This window comes from Passer montanus, unplaced genomic scaffold, assembly GCF_014805655.1.
Source record: "Passer montanus isolate IOZ18808 unplaced genomic scaffold, ASM1480565v1 scaffold106, whole genome shotgun sequence".
NCBI classification, from domain to species: domain Eukaryota; kingdom Metazoa; phylum Chordata; class Aves; order Passeriformes; family Passeridae; genus Passer; species Passer montanus.
The window spans coordinates 2,433,306-2,456,285 of NW_024357170.1; the positions used below are offsets into that span (position 1 = coordinate 2,433,306).

At 36.9% G+C, this 22,980-nt stretch overlaps 1 protein-coding gene across 4 annotated transcripts in view; it reads left to right on the plus strand.

Annotated features, from left to right (window-relative positions):
- The window catches only part of SCUBE1 (signal peptide, CUB domain and EGF like domain containing 1), a 193,070-nt gene that overhangs the window by 13,180 nt on the left and 156,910 nt on the right, over positions 1-22,980 (plus strand). For all 4 annotated transcript variants that reach the window (XM_039720961.1, XM_039720986.1, XM_039720979.1 and 1 more), the window contains exon 3: positions 17,654-17,782. In XM_039720961.1, coding sequence (XP_039576895.1) covers positions 17,654-17,782 — 129 coding nt within the window. The remainder of the gene's footprint in view (positions 1-17,653; positions 17,783-22,980) is intronic.

A 22,980-nucleotide genomic window follows, 5' to 3' on the forward strand; every position in this document is an offset into this window, starting at 1 on the left:
CAGATGAGGGAAGGAGGGCTGCCAGGATTTCTCTGACCTGTGACTGTTTTGCTGTAAGAATGAGCCAGGGAATGGGTAGAAGAGAGAGATAGACAACCTCAGCCTGTTGTCTGGAAATAAAAACCTGAATACTAAAATTCTTTGTTTTGATATAGTCTGTTTCATTAGGTATAGAATGTTTCACTTCGTGAAAATGGCAGCAGCTTATTCTGTATACACACAGTTTTACATTTGAGATTATGACTTCAGAATGGAAGAGCTTTTACAATACAGTTTTCTCAAAAGCTTTAACAGTGGAAACAACCCCATCAAATTGTTTATACTATAATTGTTTACTAGGAAGGTACTTTTTTGTGATATGGATAAACTCTTAAGTTGTTGTCACTTAAGTTTTGTATTAACAGTCACGTCTAGATGTATATGAAATGTATTTCTCTTCTTGATCCTTCTGGCACTTTGCATCCTTTCACTGTCTGTTTTGATTTTTTTTTAAATCTTTTTCTTGAAAGAAGTGCAAGAACTGCATTGTAAAAAATATCTGTTGTCTGCATCACATGTGGTCTTATGGAGCAAAACCCAAAAGCTTTGGCTTTTATTCTAAATAGGAAATACACAGAAATCTATTCAGGATAGCAACAGCAGTAGCATTAATTTTCTAGAACAGCTTAATGATGCATTTTACCTTGAGTTAATACAGAAGTTTCCAATGTACATTTCTGAGTTCTTTCACTGGAGTTTCCTGCACAAAACCAAAAAAAAGTTACGAGAAAACAGTTACCAGAGTATGTTCCTGTACTGAGACTTATGCTGAAAGGCTCTTAGTGATGTCCATGAATATTGATGTTATTATTAGGTACTAGTCATAATATTGAAGTGTTTTTAAGACAAGTATTCTGGTAGTCTCTATGGAAGGCAACAGATAGCTGCTGTAGCCTCCTCCACAGCATCAGTCTTTATCCTGAGTAGGATAACATGATACAATTGCCTGAGTAAACCAGAGTCTGGACTCAAGGGATAGGGGGACATGTTCTGGAAGGACCAGCATGTTTTCCTTAATGCTGCCATTCGCTTAGGAAAGCCCCAGTGTTTGTAGCTGTGAGAACACCTCAGTGGTCCTGTTTGCACACTGCATTTTCTGTCTGATGGGAAGGACAGCCTGTTGTCTTTAAAACTCTGATTTGTTTGGGTGCTTTGGGGAGTTCTGAAGAGTCCAAAAGGCAGGTGAAAGGTTTGAGTGTGAATGCACCCAGAGGGTCCTGCTGGAGAAGGGCTCTGGCACAGCCAGGCAGAGGCATGTAGGGGAGGTTCTCATGCTCTCAGGAATACAGCCTTCATTTGCTCACCCAATTTGGCTTGAACTTGCTAAAATAACATGATCTTAAAGATTGGACCAAGCATGAAGAATTTCAGTCTTTGAACAAGCTGAAATAGGAAAAATGGGAAATGGAAGATGAAGTGGGAATGTTTTAAAAGCCCATTTATGTAAGTAGTACAAATCATAGTTTACTTCTACCTCTATCTGTCAAGTACACACACAGCATCTATGCTTAAGGCTATGCCAAATATGAGCACAACTATCAGAAATCAGCACAAAAGTCAGAAATACGCTTCTGGGAAGTTTAGTGCATATTTTTATTATTGATATTTAGAAAATTAAGGAAGAAAGCATAATAGGAACAAATTTTATAGAACTGCAGAGTTTGTATTTTATATTTTGTTTCTTCAACTATTAACATATTGTTCCACTGAAACCTAGTTTACCAAGAGTTTCTTCTTCAATAAACTTTATTATCAACAAGGAAGTAAAAAAAACTTAAGGGAAATAAATACATATCTTCTGGTCAGTATTAGTCACTGACATAGTCTTTTCTTTTATAGTATTTGAAGCAGGAGGGAGTGCTTTAAATGCTTCAACCCATTTAACTTTAATTGCTTGGTTTTAATAGACATTTGCTAACTAAAGGAACCAAATTATAGCTTGAATTAGGCCTTACTAATCTTAATTAAAAGCTCTACTTTATAATCGGAAACAGCCTATGCTTCAAACAGTAAGCCTTTCTTAAATGGCTTACTTTAAAATACTAATTTTGCTAATAATTGTTTAGACTGAATACAGGTAACCATTATTTTCCTTATGTTGCACTTAATTAAAAATATCTCCTCCCTGTGGTTTTGTGCAGTCTGCTGGCTGTTAAATTGTTTGACTGGTGGGGGTGGGATTACTTTACTTTTCCTGTGGTAATTTGAAAACATGGTTCTGCCTTTGTTTTAAAAGTTTTCTGGGGTCACAAGTTACAAGACTAACATGTGAATCAATACAAATATTCTCTTCCTGCATTTGTCTGTCCTCAGGCAAATGCTTGTCAGTCACTTACAATCATTGATAATACACTCTATAATTATTTTAGTTCAACATTGAAATTGGGCTCAGGCACTTGATTATAGTCTCTGCATTCCTTCAGAGACTTAAATTTCAGAATAAATCAAGTCTTTTGTATTGGGAGGGAGGCAGGCCCTGGCTCTGTCTGTTGAGCATTTGGTGTATTAACAGAGGTCCTGTGCTTTTCAGGGCTGTCTGAAGAGGACAGAGGGTGGATTTCATCTTTCCAAAGATGGATCTCAGTAGTAGAGATCAGCCCATTTAAACCATTTGCTTTGCTTATGTTTGAAGGAGAGAAATTTCCTTCATGCAGTTTGCCTTGCATCATTGAAGGCAAAAATAGGTCAGATAAATCATGTCCTGGAAATAAGACTGTTCTTTCTGCAATAGATGTGGGCATCTACAAAGTTCGATGAGGGCTTTCAGGACAGAGAGCCTGCAGCTGTGAGATTCAAATTCCATTGAAATTAATGAAGAATATTCTGTACTTGTGCTTTGAATTTAACCAGGACATGGTATTTTTAAGCTGCCATATTATCATTGGATCATGATGAAATTCATCCTCCCAGTCTCAGTTTTATCTTTCTAATACTTTAATTTGATTTTTTTTCTTAGTGCATTCTACTCAGGGAGCACTGCTAGACTGTGTGATCATACCTTTATTTAACTTGCAATGCTTTTAATTCCGTAACTGAATCACCTACTTGCACAAACTAAACACAAATTAAAAGTCCTTTATATGCTAAGTCTACTCGACCCCTATATGCGCTTGAGAGACAATTCCATAAAAAGTCACTTGTGCCAGTTATGGAGATGGACAGATTTTCTTGAATGTCAGTTTTGTTTGCCTAGTTATCAGATCTTTGGAAATCCCCTAAAGCATTTTTTAGAATTTCTCCTTGTTGTCCAGTTAGTTTTCTGTTCTGTGCTGATGGAATATACAAAGATTTTAAAATTATACCTAGTATAGGAAGGCAAAATCAGGACTCTTTACAGTGGATGCAAATAATCTGGTCTATACCTATGTGTATTTATATTTTAATATCAAAAGTGTGTAAGCTGGCCAGACCAAGTTTGACTAAAGATCTGTCTGGCCTGATGTGCAGTCTCTGCAAGTGGCCAACAGTGGATGCTTACAGTAGATTATAAAAACCCATGGAATGGAAGAATGCAGCTAGAGACTTAAAGACCTCCTGAGCCAGAAGTTTCATTCAAATCACTGTGCTTAATGACATCTTCAGAAAATAGGAATAGAAAACAAGAATGTTTGCTTCTCCAGGCGTTCTTCAAAACTCACAGGGGTAGACAGATGATTAGCTGTGCTCAGAATGCTGGCAAAGAATTGTGCAGGAACAGGTAATTGTGTACATGTGTCTCTTTGCAATCTCCATCTAATGTGGCTTAACAGGAACTTCACACTGTGTTTCCCTACATGGGCAAACCCTACAAACCTGAGTTTTTGGCTTGGCAACTAACAGTGTCTTCAGAAGGACTGGCCTTCACACTTTTCTGAAAATGAGACTTCATTAAAGAGAGTCTCAAGTCAGTTGTGAAAAATTAATAGGTACTTTGAAAAGCTTGACCTGGATGTTTGACCAAACTTCAGATGGCTGCACTGTTAAATCAGGTGCTGTGGATACACACCCATAACCCAATTATTTTATTTTTGAGCCTTTTACTGAAACTGAAGTCCTGTATTATTTATGGGTGAGTTAACTATTCAGGCCTTGCTGCTCTGTTTTCAATGGATAACCAAGGATGTCATAATGTGTTCTCTTCTGGACTTCTGTTTGTGTATCTCAGAAATACGGTGAATATACACCAGAGACTGTGCTAAAATAGGGGTTCTCTGGAAAGATGGGAAGAAGGAAGAAGTGTGTAGAATTCATGAAGAACATTTCAAGTGACATCTCAAATGTCTAGTTTTATGTTAGATGTACTGTCCAATTAAACAAAAAAAAAAAACCCACCAAAAAAAAAACCCCTAAGCTGTTTATTGGGTTGTTAATCGAGACTTTTAGGCAAGACATTTCTGCATTTATTATCTCTGCATAATAAAATTACATTGTTGTGGAAGGCATCTCATAAGAAATCATCTACTAAGCAATTATTTATATAACCTTAGTCATTTTTATCTCTCTGCTGTTGGGAAGAGGTCAGTGCAGTTGTACAGCTTGGCTTTCTGTGGTGCATTCTGTCAAAAGCAGATTATTATTTGAATACTGCACAGAAGATGTAGGCATTCTTTGGTTCTCTCTACCTAACATTCTCCCCAATATAATGAAAAAATAAATTGCTTTAAATTTGCAAAGGAAAATTTCCAGGCTATGAATATGAGCACTCTTCATTTTACAGCAAATGCCCATGTTATTTTTCCTGTATCTGCAGTTTCATCCTTTTTTCATTTAATAGTGTTAATGGAAGCTTTCTAGTACAGGGTATTTGAACAGTGGAGCCAAACTGTCTGATTTCATTGCAAAGCTGAAATTGAATCCATTTGCCCTATCTCCCTTTCTTGTCCAAACATCAGATGTGAGCTTATAAATGAAAATATTTGGTGATTCACAAGTCAGCAATGTTTTTCAAATTTGAATGTTAAATTTTGTCCTTAGCACTTTTCCTGGACTTTCCTCACTACTAAATTGGTGTTTGTACAGCATGGCCTGGTCTGGCCTCATCTAACCCTCACTTACTTCATGTCCAGCAAAGATGAGTATGTAACTTCATTAATTCCTGTTCCTAGTATTGCTTTCTTTTCTAGTTGCCAAACAGTCCAGGAAATGTTTTGAGAGTCTGGAAAGGGTAATGAAGATGGAAAAGCCAGTGGGTTGCCTGCTACTGTTCATTATCTGTACATTTATGTCCCTGTTGGACAATGGCTGCACATCCACAGGTCAAAACCCAAGGCTGCTTACTATTGTTTATTAAATTTTCTCTGTGATTATTTGTCTCTGATGATAAATAGGGCTCTGGTTCACAAGACTTAATTTCTGCATGGCCTTTTCAAAGACTGAGGTGAGCCTACATCAAAACCGATGAACTCTCTTTGTAAATAAAGTTTTAGAATTGTCAGCATGTATCAGTAGGGTTGGGTTCTCCGTTTCAGGAATAAAAATAGCTGGAATCAAAAAATTGCATAAATGTGGTATTTGTTTGAGAATAAAACACTTGCATTCATCAACTACAGCAACATCTAGGGCTTCTTTTTCGTACGGGTCAGGTCCATGCTTTCAAAAAAAAATGGAAAACATTCAGTCTGTACATCCAAGCAAAACTGCATGGCAGGTACTTTACATGCTGTGAAGACAGAATTGTTGTTAAGAAGCTGACAGAGGCTGTGCCAGAATTCCGAGTTGTGCAGCAATATTGCCAACTGTTTTACCATCTTCAAAAGAGCTCCATATTTTGTGATTGTACAGTCCTGATGGAGAAAGCTTTTAGAGCTGTGAAATGTTTCAGGCAGTGCTTTTGTGTGCTCACATTTAGGGTATCATCATTATTATCACTGGTTTAGTAAGCTTTAACTTAATGGAAGCGAGATACTAAAACACAAATCTGTAACAAGCCTAAATTTTCATTACAAGAACAAAATGTGACTTGATCATCTTAAACTCTTAAATAGTAACAAAATTTGTAGCCTAGTAACTTTTGTACCTTCTAGATGGTGCACAGAACTGAAAGATGGTGGACAAAAATGAGTTTAAGCTTTTTTGCAAGACTATTTCTGATTTAAAGAAAAAGGAATTGTAAATATTTTATTATTTCTATTCAGTTTAGTCTTCTCAGATTTTTTGAAGTGAATGTATCAAGTACATAAATGAGCCATGTAAATGGCTTAGTGTAGGGCCATCTCAACTAATTTTACTGTTTGTTTCCTAAAAATACCCACAGCTCTGCAATAGACTCATGAGAAAATTAACACCACTCTTATCTGAAAACTTAAACTAAATACAAATCATTCATCTATATCTAAGCTGGAGCACTGAAATATTTTTTTTAAAATGTCTTCTTAACGCCATAAAAAAGAGAAAGAAAGTAAGAAATCCTCAGGACTATCTCCTAGATAAAAAGAAATGTAATGTGAAATTATTAATATTGGAAATCAGGCAACATGCTAGTATTAATAGATTACTCTTACCAGAGGTACTTTGGAGTCTTAATTACCATGAGTGTAAGGCACTTCTTTTTCATTGAGTTTTAGTGAATGAGCAATACTCTAATTTTTCAGAGCATTTCAGCATTTCACACATTTCAGGTGTGTTACAACCTTTTTACCATCATGTACACCCTGCTAGACCAGATGAAAGCTTCTCTAGGGTAGAAAAACTATTTACAGCAAAAACAAGCATAATGATTCTAAACCATGGAAAGGTCTGTGTTTTGATGAACCAAATTACCACCCAGCCAGCTGCAGTTTAATGGGTGAGGAGTTATGGCCTTTATCCCTGTGAAGGACTGAGAGTGACACTCCTTGTGGGCTGCTCTTTACTATTGTCGGCAAACCAAAATGCTGAGAGGCCTTCAGATCATCAAGGATGTTGTTTGGGAACGATATGAATTTGTCTGTATTCAGGGAACAGGTGGCAAAATAGGGGGCAGAGTTGGTTTCTGGAGCTTCATAAGTATTGGGTCTGGCAGGGAACACAAGTTCATGGTGGATCATATTTAGAAGTAGCCACACAACTTCAGTGACTGTTGAAATGAAAGGCAGCCCTGAACAGGTGATTCCCTCATTGCGGGGCATACCAGCAGTGTAAGGCAGAGCTGCTCTGCTCACAGACAGATTACTTGTGTGGGACTGTCCTGCCAGATTTTGTAGGCTGGCAAAATTAATATCTGATATGCATCTTGCACAGAGTAGGAACTTTGACCAAGAGATACCAAGGATGACAGGAAGCCCTGTATTTTACAAATCTTGTTGGTATAAATCACGTTGTATTCCCCAAGTGGTTAACCAGCACAGCAGAGTAGTTTTCAGCCAGGAGTCTGCAGTAGCCCAAGGAGTACTGCTAAAGTACAGGGGTGGAAAACAGTTTGAAAAGGTAAACCTGCTGTCAGAAGATGTAAATTTGCTAAAGAAATGTTTCTACTTCTGCTGGAAAACCTACTAGTTCCTCATATCCAGGAAGGTTGAAAACCTCTGCTCTGCAGCCTCCCATGCTGTTTGTGGTCTTGGCTTTTTCAGCCTGAAACTGACTGCCAGGGATTAAGGAAGCACATGCTCTATGATACCCAGAAATCTTCCATTTGGCAGTGCACAATCTGCCACTGACTCGTTCTGAAATGGGCAAGAAGCAACCTTCTGTTCCCCTACATGAAGGGCCAAATAAAAATGTTAATATCCATTCACTGATAGGTAATAATAAATAAATTTAATTCAGAATTGAAGGCTGGGTTTTTTTCCCTTTATCAGTGGACAGACATTTAGAAATGAAATGCAAGTAAGGTTGGAGATAAGCAATCTGAGAATGAGATGCCTGCAGAGTCTGGGAAAAAAGTAGGTGAATTATATCTGTATCAATGAGCTAATTTTACTACTTGAGACAATCTTCTTAAAATTGATAGGTGCATATTTGAATTTAAAGATCTAGGAACAACCTCCTTCCGTGACTTACTGAAACAATTATCATTAGGATGCCTGCATACCGGCAGCGTCAGTAAGAACACAGAAATACTTACGTGGCCAAGAACTTTGAAGATTTGCTGTAGAATCAAACATTTCCCATTATATTAAAAGAGGGAATTGGAGTGCAAATGGCTGTGATTTAGAAGTGGTGAGAAAAAATGCTGTCAAATGTCATGTTTCACATTCATAACAGCTTGTGAACAGGAAACCTCTCTGCTTGAGCTTGTTGGGCATGGCAGCTACTAAATAAAGACAGACTCTAAAACTGTTACATGCTCTGCAGGTATCCATCTTTATTTGGGTATCTCACTTGAGCTTCAAAGCACTTGAAGCCAATCTGTTTAAATATCAATTCAGAAAAATGTCAAGCTGCTCCAAGCTCTAATCAAGGGTTCAAGATGCTGAATGCAGCATTACAATAATTTTGGGTTTATTTAGGAAAAAAAAAAAATCTATTTACTATAAATGAAGCTGGAATGGGCCCAAAGAAGTTTTCATTGTGCTAGTCAAGATGGCAAATGTCACACAGGGGTAATACTCAGATATATTAATAGAACATAAAATATTCCCTAAGAAAAGAACTCTGCTTAATTATTTTTTTCCCATTAATGATTCTGGCTCTCCAAAGGTTTCAGGCACGTAAAAGGTACTGTAGGTAAAAAGCTCTGTAAAACTCCAGTGTTAATGCAGTAGGAAGACTTGCCAATTAAGCAGTCAGAAACTCTGTAAGGTGCTAAGTGAAGAGTTTTCCGTATCACTTGTTTGATCTCCTCCCCATTCCTGCTGCTGGGATGTTATGTATGCCATCATATAGAGCACGTACATGGCTGGAAAGTGACACCAAATGCGTGCAGAACCTCAGCTTTCAGTAAGTTACCTTTTCTCTAATATTTTTGCATATTTCTTACTTCACTGTACTTCAGTGATAACTTTCCAGTGGCAAGGTACGTGTGGACTGAGCCAGGAATACCTGCCTTGAACATCAGGCATCCTCAGAGAAGGAATCAAAGGGGTAGGTTCTTGTGTCTGTTGTCACTTTGATTGGCATATCAATGTCCAGCCACTAAAAATGTTCTTTCCACTCTTCAAACTCAGAGTTTAAATAAGGAGGGAAATGCGCAGGAAAGAGATCAGTGACAGGAAATGGAGGAAGGGAAGGTGAATTTAAGAAAAATATAAGGAAAGGAGTCTCCAGACACCATATCTCTTATTGATGAATGAAGAATGGGACGGTTTTTCACCAAAATGTGAGATATAACCATTCAGCTACTGCAGAAATTTTGCATTTTCATAATCTATTGCCTTGTTTCTTTTACCAATGTATTAGCTGAGTCAGCTGAAGTCAGCTTACAGCACTGGGTGCTTGATACTCTCTAATCACTTGTGTCTTTAAATGTGACTCTTCAATTCTCTTTGTATGATGCACAATATTTGAAGATCATTACCTAAAACTTGAAAAGTAGCAAGTGCTAAACACACCTACATTTTCTATAGCTGATAAACTCAGTTCACTTACTTCATCTCCTCCTTAGAGAAGGCCTCATGTCTGAAAGCTGGCTTTCCCCAACCAGTGAGAGTGACTCCTGTAAGGCCACCTTTAATCTGTGTGACTTGAAAATTTGATTCATGCTTGCTCTACACTGTATAACAATAGCGAAAAAATTACAGACACAGGATAAAATAGGGATCATTAATAGCTGTCTCTGTGCTTTCTTTAAAATTATAAGTTAATAATTCTGGTTAAGGAAAAATTTATGAAACAAGATTAAAATAATATTAGATTTTAAAAAGTCATATCTACAGGCAGTGATAAATGTGGTATCTCATCTGTCTTTCAGACATATCCTAAATGCTTTTAGGCAGGAGAGTTCTAAATCTGAAACTGTTCACGCTTTAAAAATGTGTGTGTTGTTTAATCAGCAGGACATACCTTTACATGGTTTGGTTTGTATTCCATTTCTCCTCACTTCTCTCAGACAATACTTGAGCAAGAGATAAATCATGATGAACTTTGTGTTTAGCCATCACAGAAGGAAAGGAAACAAAACTGCTACAGAGTACTTGATCTTTTCTGGAAACTAGATAAAATGGCTTCCAGAAAAGCATCACAACAATGCTGCAGATTGTATCCAAATCATGTCCACTAAACTGGCATGGCCTTTTCGTTTTATTGCCAGCTTAATCCTGGGAAATAGCGGCTTGTGACATTTTTGATGGAAGTTGTAAAATTGATTTTTTTTTTCTTTGTGAATGCACTAATGGGAAAAACATGGGAGAGGAACTGCCCATAGTGGAAAGGCTCTTGACGGATTTACACTGAAAAAAACTCATGTTAAACAACATATCGTACCTGTTCTTTTTCCTTCTCCACCAAGAAACATCCGCTGCTCTTTCTGAATTTACCCTGTTCCCAGCTTGCCCACCCTTGACCTTGCCTCTTAGAGAAGCCCTAATGGCTATCAAATTTTACAGTTTTCTTTGGCACAAGCGTCTTGAAAACATCATAGCAACTTGAAAGCTGTAAAAACTGCACTCTGCGTTCCGCTGATTCATTAGATTGTAACATTTACAAGGTCACAGCATCTAAAGAATGAAGATGTGAACGTTTATGAGTCAAAAAAATAAAGTATTGCAGGAAGGACTAGATGTAACAAATAATTTGTTTTATAGAAAAAGTGATTTAACAGGCTTTTTGTGGAAAGATATTTTTGAAAATGGACTTTTCTCTGGAGATAAAGGGTTTTTTTAGGAGTAGAAATATTGAAAGAGTCTTAGTATGTCAATATTTTTTCATAAAATTTCAGACTTGGAGTAGATGCTGAATTCTGATTCCAGAAAACAGATGGAAGTGCTATTTAATCAGGTCAGATCTAGTGAAATTGATAATTGATCACATTTTCCCACCCAATTCTTCATACTTTGGTCATATTTTGCAAATTTTAAGAGTAGAGCAGACTTGAAATATGTGGAAATGTGCTGATGCTAAACTCTTTGTAAGAATCCAACATGTTTAGTAATATTGCTTAGGTTGAGTGTTTCCCTGAGAGCTGAACTTTGGCAAATTTCACCTGCACTTTACCAGAATGGTCTTTAACCTATGTTTGAGCTTTTATCCTGGCCTTTAGATCTGAAACTGGTTCCCTTCTTAAGGAAAGTTGAGAAATACAAATGCCTTAGGTTCAGGTTGTCCAGAGTGTGATGTATATCTACTGAACGTGTATTAAATGTAGACTCTGCCAAAGAATATATATAAATATATCAGTATTCCCATGTAATTTTTACTTATTTTCATGGCTTTTGCAATCTCAAACCCACTTATGACAAAGAATCTGACTGTGATCCAAGACTTGAGCTTGTTTGTAATTCTTACCAGTGTGCATGTAACTTCACTTCTGCCTGTTTCCTTTAAAGTAGCAGTATCAGTGCTACTCTGCTGTTTGTTCTGAATTGGAAATGGGAACAAAAAATTTCAGTGCTGATCCTGTCTCACGTGTCTCTCTACTGTGAATCCCAGAAAATATGTCTCCCTGGCTTAACTAAGCCAGTGGCAATAATTGTAGAATTGGGTTTTCATCTCAGGCTGTTTTATCTTTGGATTTTACAAGGTTACTTTCTTTCATAAACATCTGAGATCAAGCTTCCATGAAGCTATGCAGTGAGGAAGACAGTTCTGCAATGTAAATCTTCTTAGTTATATAGGATTTAGAACCTAGGGGTGGGCTTTTTCCCCTGTGTTTTTCTGTGAATATGAGGATAGTGCATTAGCCCTAGGAGGAACAGTGAGCAAAACTCGATAAAGAATCAATAACATTTTTTGAAAGCTCTTAGTAGAGAAGCCATAAAAGTGAAAAATATTACCACATTGAAATATGGGCTCCAGAGTCTTGCAGTGTTCTTTGCTGCAATAAGAGTTGTGGAAAAGTAGGCAAGATGCTGCTGTTGCAGAACTGTAGGAGGACATTTTTTTAGCAGAAGACAACTCATAAAAGAGAATTTTGCATCTGGTGTGCTTGCCCTCTGTAGTGGCTAGCAGCAACCCCTCTTCAAGCAAGAAGGTAGAACACAGTTTCTTTCCTGTCAAGTTTGTAAGGGCAATGTTATTTACTGTCTCCATAGTGCCTTTCTGGCCGTATTTTGTTTAAAGCAGTTAGATAAAGGAATATCATGATGGATGAATATCAACATTTTCTTTCTGTAGATACTGAAGAAATACATGGCTTCAGGCATCAGGATATACTTACAAAGATTTTAATATTTCTTTTTCTAGCTATTTAATGGATCCAACTTCTTTGTGAGATATTCTACATCTGCATAATATACCTGCACAATCACGTTTGTTTTTGGTTCTGTAAATTAGAAGTTGATGTGGTCAGATAGCTTTCTTTGGCTATTTATTTTAAAATGTTCAAGCACATAAATGACTCCTTTCAAAGTCAATTCAAGTTTTTGTTTACTAAGTTAGCCTTATATTGCTAGGCAAGAAGTACTTTTAAATGGACACAGAGTTTATTCAATCCCACACCTATTTGGAACATCTTCTGTTGCATTCTAAGTGTTGGGATCTGTGGCCTTGACAGATCCCAAGATAGAAAATTTATCAATGTACACTTTCCCATTTTCTACAGAAATCTGTGGAATTCAATGCTAAACACTGAATTTGGCTCATTAACTTCCAGGCCTCAGTCATTATTCCTTTTGCATTTTAATAGCCATAAGGCTTCTTGTGACAGTTTAGCTGTGACACTCATCCGAAATTCATCAAATCCATGCAGGCATTTGCTTTGATTTCAGCAGCCGTGCCCATGATGATCAGTAGCTGTGCTGACAAATTTGTTGCATGTGTTGGAACACACATTTTTGGACATTCAGGAACTTAACTAATGCAAGTGATGCAATGAAGAGTGGGAATTAATTTTTCTGGAGAAAAATTAATTTTCTTTGTTGGCATAAATTCTGTGCCACCTTCTAGGAGAGCTGGTTACTGCTTGGAAAAGATGATTAGCACTCAGTCAATTCATGACACTGCTGAAAATGTTTAGACAAAATGGGAACCAGTCATTTTGCAACTTCCTCATTGTTTTATGGTTTGTCTTGTGGACATTAGTTATCATGCATGCTGATGTGTCTTCTATTCTCTGCAGTAACAGAAAACTGAAATACTGTGATATGGGAAGCAGAAGAGTTTGATTCTTGCTTTATTTTGAACATTTCATAGTTATATGTGCTTCTGGAAGAGATGCTTCTCTGCAGGGTGGCATTGTGAGGCTTATGAGAGTTCCATCTCTTTGTGGCAGAATACACAAATTAAACAAATCCTGGGGCAGGGTCAATTTCATCTCTAATAATGAAAGAAGAATCAACCCAATTATGTATAAGGGAAATACAAGTCCCATCAAACTAAAAAGAATCAGGTTACTTAAATTCAAATTCTCTTCCTATAAATGAAATATAAGGACTGTAAATTACAGCACATCCTCATGGTAACACATCCTCAGATTTTCTCAGATACTTGTCTAGAGTATTTTTTAGAAGTTCTTAGATGCTTGCATTGCATAATAACTGCAGTCTCATAGAGTGGGCACCACTGCTCCTTGAGGAGGGCAGTAGCAGAGCATGCTGTATTTCCTAGGGATGTGCTCAAAGAGTTATTTCCAGATGGTAACAAAAAGATTCACCTCTGCTTTCCAGAAAGAATTAGGATGGAGTTTCCAAGCCTTTTTCACCTTTGTAAATAGCTGAACCACTACAGTTACTAGTACACCACGTAAGCAAATTTCTTTTTACCTCTTTTTTCCTGATAATTTTTTTACTTCAAAACTTTCGAAACAAGCAGTGGATTTTTGAGATTTTTCTCAACCAGTTCCAGAAAGAGATGATCAAAATTATTTTGCCAGCATCTGAGCATGTCCTTACATCCAGCCTTGGGATTGGGAGTTGCTGTCTTTTTTGAATACACTAAATTCAAATGGGTTCTTGACAGGTTGTGTCAGTACTAAAAATGTCTCTACATCTTCTTAATAATTTTGGTGCATTTAATTCTTGTCTGAAACTCCCACAATTCCTGCCACTGTAGTACCACATGAATTCAATTTCTCTTGGAGTGGAAATACCATGATTCTCTTTTAAGGTGATTTCTTCACTAAACACCCAAAGAGTTTCCCGTCTGAACAGCTAGAATTTAAGGAATTGAAAACTTTGTAAATATTTTGCTAGTGTAGATAAAACTTCAGGTTTCCCTTTGAGAAACCTTGCAAATTCATTAATAGATGCACGTACATCCATCATAATTTCATGGTTGAATACCTACATTTATTTTTTTCCTCTTGGTTTTGGTTTTTGTTTTTGTTATGGTAGTTCCTTCATGATGAAAGACAATATTAAGAGTCCAAATGCTAAAAATGTTTAGGATAGTTGAAGCTACAAAACTAGCATAGAAAGCTTAATTTCTCAGAGGTGTTTAGAGTTGAGATTTTGATTAACACCCAGTTCTATCAATTATAGGAAAAAAAGAATGATAGGATATGACCTACCCAATAGGAAATGAACACAAATGGCCCCTGCAAATTTTGAGGCTTATAACAGACAAAATGAAGAGCAAGGCTGCAGGTTTTATGTGATTGAATATACTCCTATTTCTTTTACTGTATGTGAAGCTTACTAAGGAAGCTGTATTCTGGCATGTCAAATGTAGCATTCTGCCCATAAATTACAGTTGCTGCACACTGAGGCATTCTTTAAAGAATGACTTCCTCCAGGTAAAAGAGAAGATGGAGTGGTCATCACATTGCTTGCATTTCTCATGGCAGTTGGAGCTTCAAAAAAGTTCAACTTTGGATTTTGTAGGCTTTATGTATGTTTTTGTGAGGTTTTCTTGTGGAGTTTTTTTTTTTTTTTTTTTTTTTGGTTTGTTTGGGTTTGGGGGGGGTGGGAGAGAGGGGCTGGGGGTTTTTTTGTGTGTTTTTGCTTTGTTTTTTTTTTGGTAATGTCAATGCACCAGTCTTAGCCCCTTGCTTTTTTGCTAGCCATACTGGAGATAGAAATTCCAATCAGCCTGCCAGGTGAAGTTTTTAATAGTTATTTGGGTTTTGGAAGAAAGAAACACAAAAAAACCCACAACATAGCTCTGAAAAGGAGTTAGAATGTTTGGTTCCACTTCTAGTTTTATACAGCTATTGGGTTGCAAAAGGGAGAAATAATATTCTAATCCTTTTGCAATATTAATTGTGACGAGCTCCTAAGAGAATGAGATAAAAAGAATCTGTTTCTTTTGCTGTTTTTGTGGGTTTTGTATCTGTAGCATTACCTTTTCCATAACTCGAGTATTTGTATTACATCATCACTTTGTGCTGCTAATCACTGTACAGCTTTTTAGAAATAAGTATTATATAAGGGGCAGTCATTCAAAAGGCTTCACATTTCTTTGGTATTTTTTAGCCCTTTTGAAGGCTCTCCCACTGCTTATTTAAACAAATAGTACTGTTTGATTCGTTGTTTGGAAAAAAATGGAATTAATTGCTCAACCCTTGGCAGTCTGATGCTGAGGAACATAACAGATGGTAACAGCTTCTTCTGAATTTCCTCTTCTGAAAAGACTCATTGCTGAATAAAAGTTAAGAACAAACCTTGAAATGAAGATGCCATTTTTTCTGAGTGTCCTGAGGGGAGCACCTGAGATACCTGACATCAAAATCCTGTTAGATGCTTACTGTAGAGTTCTCTTTTTGTCCCTGTAGCCTGTAAAGAACAACAGGAATTTTCTGGAAATATTCATGAATGGTTGTGGAAGATGCAAATTTCTGCTGAGTGGAAACCAGACTGTAATATTTTGGGAATATGCACCTAGGCACATGGAACTGTGGTCTCATGAGAGCAGCTTCTCAGAGACTGCATTGTAGGTTGTTTGGAATGAGCACTTGACTTGCTTGTTCTTGTTTTTAAGAAAAATCACAGATTTCTCTTTTTGCTCTCATACTGGACTTGGAAGGTAGAGCACAACCACAGGCAGTGCTGAGTGGGCACGTGTACAACTAATGGATGGAAATTGTTAGTAAAGAATAAGAACCTTCTGAAAAAGAACAGTGTTTTAAAGACTAGGAAATTTACCTTTAAGCAGCAGGGCGTATTTTGGTTTGGAAGATCACTTTAAGCAGCAGGGCGTATTTTGGTTTGGAAGATCATTTCTCCAGCTTCCTGTTTCTGGTATTGCTGTGGTGCCAAATGCCGAGTTACAAAATAGCCAGCTGGTTTTGCAGATAAAACCAAGCCTGTCATTCCCTTTTCAAGCTGCTGAGGAGTTTGTGCAAGGAGGACTTCACAGCTATTCAAGGCAGGTGGATGGAGACTTGGAGAATTCTGAGTTTAACGCAGATTTTTGGGAGAGGCAAACATGAGGGAGAAGAAGACTTGCAACAGAACTTGGGAAAAGCCTGTCCCTGCTCTCACGGATTGTGTGAGGAGGGACAAACCCAGCCATCCTCAATCCAAGGACCAGAAGTAGTGAAGACACTGAGGGGCTGAGTCTGAGGTGGCTCTTCAGAGGAGTCTGATTTTGCCCAAAACACCTTCTCCTCTTTCCTCTTTGGATTGCATCTGGGTACCTGGTACCAGGTAGCAAGAGCTTTTCATGGAGTGCTTTTAAAAAGGGGAAAAAAAGAAATAAAATTTGTGTGAACATGAACCTAATTCAGGTTCATGCAATTGGGGGCACATTTGAAATGTAATGCTGGGGTAACTCTGATATCCTAACAGGTGTTTTCTAAAAAGATAACTTTATCTGTTTATCATGTGCTGCCTAACTTTGGGAGATTAGTTGTGGATTTTGGTCTAGCACACCACAAATTTAGACCTGATACTTATCAAGCCATGAGGCTGTCTTTAATTATTTATGTATTTTTAGTTGGTTGATGTGCCCCACTTAATTATTTACAAGAGTTACTGTGATACTGATGTTCCATGTATGGGCCAAAATACAGTTTGTAAAAAGAAGACAGTTTGCATTTTCTAGAATTAGTGATTTTTTTATATGAGGGAGGGAAGATAATGACAGGATTGTTTGTAATTGAATCAGAATCCATCTCTCATCTTTTATGATCCTCTTTAAGATACAAGCCAGTGTGAAAAAACCCCAAACAATTCCATCATATCTTCTGAGAAAAAAATACTGAAATTTTTGTGGTTCTGGTTGTATGTGAATTAATACAGAAGATTATAATTTATTTGTTACAAAAGGCATACTTTTGTCTCATGCCATGTTAATAGTATGCTTCACATAGTTGTTACAAGTAAAAGGTTTCATTCAGTCTCTGCTTGATTTTTTTGAAGGCAGAAAATAAAAACTACATTTTAAATATAAAGTGCTCCAAAATCAAGGATTCCATTTTTTCTTTTTGACAACATATCATTTTTTACTGTGATGATACTCCAATTATTTTGTGAAAGAGTGTTCTGTACATTGGCTTGCTGCTTTTCAGACAAATAAGACCTGATATATTCAGTCCCTGACCATGTGTTGAAGTAGGCAAAATGAGCCTAAAAGAAAAATTAGGGACATGCATATATCAAAAAGCATGCTCAGTTGGAGAAATTTTTCTGTATTGTTAGAATTCTCTTTTAAAAAACTTTTATTTCCCCCTCCTTTTGTGTTTTAGATATTGATGAGTGTGAAAATGACTTCTACAATGGGGGTTGTGTCCACGAGTGTATCAACATTCCAGGCAACTACAGGTGTACGTGCTATGATGGATTCATGTTAGCCCACGATGGCCACAACTGTCTTGGTAAGTTGTAAATGCTTGCAAAAATCTTTCATTTCATGGCTGTGGCAAGAAGGCCAGATCTGTTTTCTACATTTTATCATCTGGCACATCTTCAGTGAAGACTTGATCCAGGTGACAATGAATGCATTCAAACTGTGTGTTGGCCCCAGCGTGATTTTGGTCACCCCCTTCCAGCTGTCACTCTTAATATTGATATGCTTAAAGCAGAATGCCCATGTTTAGTATTGCTGAGGAAAATCCTGACCCTCAGAACCTGTGCTGGATGCTGGGCTTCTTCTTTAAGAAAAGTAATCTATTAAATATATTAAATATACTGAGATATATTTTGTGTGTTTTTTCCAACTTTTGTAATCCCAGTTGTATCTTTAGAGCTTTCCCTCTTTCTTCCCTTTTCAGGCAGTACAGTTCTGGTATATGGTGTATGAACATAAAGTACAGAATATTAGAAGTACAAGTAAGCCAGGAAAGAATACCTGGACAATGAAGCAGGGCAGAAGAAACACTAATCACTAATAACTGGAGGGACAGTGTCCACTGACTGTGCAAAGCCCAGTGTAGGATCTTCATTGCTTCAGCAGTCTGAGGATTTGGTGATCTGTATTTTGATTCATGGCCATTGGGTGGGTTTGTCCTAGAAGCTACATAGGTATATGTTCTTATTATGAAATTCTTCACACTGTTGCCTGGAAATGAACTTAGACTGCTATGTCCAGTTTCCCATAGCTGCTTACTTGTTGGTCATATTTTGCTTAGAGACTCTTTCTCACTATTCCCAGTATAAATGCAATGACTACATTTTGATACAGTATAAGTTAATTTCAAGGTGATGTTTATGAAACAGTGTGTAAAAGGGATATTTTTGTCTGTGTCAGCAGCAGCTCTACTTTAGTAAAAACTGAGATATTTTCAATGAAATTCAAGAAATGAGGCAGCGAACCAGAAATATTGAAGTCCAGTATCACCAATCTGCACTAATTGAAGCTATGAAAGAACTAGGATTTCAGGGCAAGGATTTGATTAGCCTTTCAATAGATGTATTTTGTACTGCATTTATTTTCAAACAGAGTAATATTTGTTCAGATGGATTATATATCCTGACCATTGACAGGGGTTTGACTCAAACTTCCAAATTTCATTTGTTATAGAACAGACTAAAATAGATTTATTTGCCTCAGCCTGAGGTGGTGAAATGATTAATGGTGCAAGAGGTACTTCTTATACAAAGAGCAGCCAGACATTAATTTAAAAAATAAAGAAAAACTCTATTTATTCTAATATTCATAAATTCTTACTAAAACAGAACACAGACATAATCAAATAGTTCAAGTATTTCGAATTGAAATAACTGTGCATATGTGTTGTTTCAAACAGCTTGCTAGTTTCAACTTTGTCCAAACAACTCCCATTATAGCAGGGAAAAAACCCTTTTGAAAAATTAACAGCAAAAGGAGTGACCTGATCAAGGACAAGCCATTGAGGAGAGCTGTGGGATTTTTTTTTGGACCTGCTGTCTGTGTTATTGCTCTCTGGTCATGAAATGAAGAGGCTAAATCTACAAAGACAGTCACATTTCTAATTACATTTTCATTAATTTATATTCAGCCACTTGACTTTTTGTGGGGTTTTTTTGTTTGTTTTTGTGGGATTTTTTTTGTTTTGTTTTGTTTTTATAAATAAAAAAGGTCAACAAAAATACAAACAGGTGACTACATTGGGAATAATAGCAAAGAACTCTCTCCCAATGTACAGCCTTAGGACACTAAAAGAGGTCACAATTGTCTTTCTAATTTTGAGACCATGGACTGGGGAGGTTGTGTCTGTAAGTAATGAATGGTCTTTAGGATGTCTTAGTAAAATATCTGGTTTTACTTACAGGCACTGAAAAGGGAATCAAGGCACATTCCCTCTTCCTTCCTTCCTTCCTTCTTTGAAATTTGAATGAGTTTACTGAGGGCCAACATGTCTGCTTGTAAGGTTTTAGACTGAAGATTTTAATTGTGACAATGACGATGCCAATCTTGCTATGGCTGCTTGTTGTATGCTGATTCAGATTTGGGATATCATTGCTAGAAAAGAGAATTATTTTTTTTTTGGGATGGCATTTGTCTGCCATTATTTGCATCCCACCTAGTTGCTGGCATTGTCAGTTATACTGACTGTTGTGACAGCCTAGTAGTTTCCATTAGCAGAGTATCAGTTTTTGAAAAGGGGGACATTCTAATCCCTTCCCTTCTTTACCAGGTTTATTTCCCTTCTCTTATGCTACCAGAAATATGTAAATGCAGTAAGAAGTTGCAGTGAGGTCTCAAATCAAAAACAAACCCTGTATTTGCACAAACAAATTTAAATTAGGATTTCTATGACATTTTGGAAATTGGTTGGCTTATTCCAAAGATTTTCTTTTTCCCCATGATGAAATTAGGCATTGAAAGAAATTGAAACTTTGGTGAGTCCGCTGGTTTGCATCTGTTCTTGCTTTTTGAGAAACCACTCATTTTTACTGGATTTTATGGAGACAAAGAATGCTTCACAACATTAGTATTAATGATTTTCACCTTTCTTGTAATGAAAAAGATTGCATCACAACTTCTGCATATATTGTTTGACATCAGGATTTCTATGTATCTTCCTTGACTGAGGTTTCTGCAAGATCTTAAGCCATTTCTTCTTGACAGGGTTTACATAAATCTTCACTGAATGTCTTTCTAGTAACATCAGTACAGCAAGGTGATTAAAATCTTCTTTATAAATAGCAAACTTGGAGTATTGAATTACAGAAGATGCTGTGGACAAGTTAAGTGCTTTTTCCTGAGTTCTTCCTCTAATATTTCCTTCCTTCCTCCCTTCCTTCCTTCCTATGATGATATCCTTGTCTAGCTAAAAATAAACATTTTTTGCACTCCCTTGAGCAGTTTTTTCTCAAAAATTGTTCTAAATTCTGCTCAGTGGATGCAAGACTAGTATTTGGTGTCATACAAATTGAAATAGGTTTTCCCTAGGTTTGAAAGAGGGTTTCCCTACTTGTACGTGAAATATAAGTCTGGTGGGGTTTATAATGCGTATCTGTTCTGATGTAAATGCTATCACCTGCTTTCATCTCTCCTTTTTGTGTGTTGGTTGGGGATTTTTTCATATTTTCTTTCTCCTTAGGTTTTGTGATAGTCACTTTTTAAATAGGGAATAAGCATTGCTTTTTTGCATAAGCAGTTCTTGCTGCCAGGCTGTACACATCCTAATACATCCTCTTCCTTTTCTTAAAGATTAGGATAGGTTCTATGAAGTCCTCTGCTTTTTAGTAAGCATACTAAAGATGGTTGCAAACTCTTCTTAGAAAGTTGCATCAAAAAAGTTGCAATGCAGCATGGCCAAAAAAATATTGTATTCAGAGACGTACTTATTTTATTTATAAGTTTTTCTGTGATATTAATTGCTGTAGAAACATGCATTAATACCTTGTAAACAGTAACAAATTTGTCCTTAGAAAATCCTCTAAGGAAAGGAAATAAAATTTTCATTGTTTTATAGATTACTAACTAAGGCAAACAGATTAAGTTACTTCTCAGTCTTCACACAAGGTATCTCCATGTCTACACCATAGGCAGGAACAGAATCCTTACCCTTCTGCATCCCTGATTTTATTTCAAATAGTCTGTGTAGCTTTGGTTTCTCTTACAGAAAAATAGCAATTACTAAGTTTGGACATCTGTAATATATCTCAATTGATTCTTTTGTATGTGTGACCTCCTGCAAATAACTAAAAAAGTAGGTTTTGGTGATTCAATATAGCTTATTGAATAATTATTTGTCTGATTGAGCTAATTATTTGTCTGTTTGAAAAGAATCCTGGGAAGCAGGGGGAAATTCTGGTCAGAAATCAGGACAGAAATGCAATTCCTAGTGTGTGATACGTTCCCTGGAGCTTTCTGTAGGAGTGAGCAGATTCGAGTGTGGCAGACACACAGTGTCAGCTGTGAATTGAATAGCAAAGTCCCAGGACTGTGTCCACAACCTTGAAGGTGTGCTTGGGGCAGAAGGCCTGATTTTCCAGCCTGAACAATGGAAATTAGCTTTTTATTTGTCTGTTGTCGGATGGTACTTTGCATCTCTTGACAAAGTGGCTAAGTCACATGGAAACACCTGTGGGAAAGGAGAGGTGGCACTTTCCCTGGAACATCTGAACCTGCTCCAGGAGTGGTATTGATTTGCCGGCTATGGTAGGTGCAGCAAAGCAGCAATTCCAGCCAGGCATTTGGGAGCCTGCAGCTAAAAGAGAATCTTCTGAGACAAACCAGGAGCTGATGAGGCACAGGCCTTGAGATGCCTCCTAAAATAGACCTTGGGATCTCAAATTAGTATTAAAGTTCATGTTTGAAGTCACACTATTTTGTTTCTTCTAAGGTCTGAGGTTAAGATCTAACCCCAAGTACCTGTCTTGAAGTACTCCTTTAAAATCTCTTGGCTTACATTAAGAGAGAAGAGATTTAACCCTGTTATGCAGGCTTAATTCCTGGCTGGGTGGTAGTAATCTGCTATCTGACGCAGATGAAAAAACTAACATTACTATATACATAGAATCACAGAATCATTTATGTTGGAAAAGCCCTCCAAGATCATTAACTTTAACTTTTAAGTCATTGAGTCCAACTTTTAAATGTATGTATATCACGTCATATGATTCAATAATTTTTCAGTAAGTGTTCCTGTGCTCTATGTTTTTGGTTTGGGTTTTTTTTCTGTTTTTTTTTTTAAATAAACCCAAACCCCTTAGAAATTAAAATCTATCTGTTCCTATCCTGCTCTTCAAACATACACACTAGGACTTGGGATTGTGGCCTCATCTGACTATCAATGTGGAGTGGGAGGGGAGTTGCAAACGTGTGAGAAATCATTCCTAAAGCTACCAGATGTATCTTGTCCAGAAGTGTCACATAACTCAGGATTGCATAATCACTGGTATGATTAAGGAGATCAGTGTCTTCCTTTTAATTTAGCTGTATTTTTCTTCTTCTCCTGACAGCTGTGCACAATTGTTGCTTGCTTAAACTCCAAACAAATGCTGGTATTCCTGATGTTTATTTTTCTTTACGTTTCCCAACAGTTCAAATAGATTTTTTTTTATTAAACTTTTTAATATAAAACTAAACAGCTTTTGCCAAGTTGCTTTTAGTTTCATAAAAATATTTTAAAGAGGAGCTGAA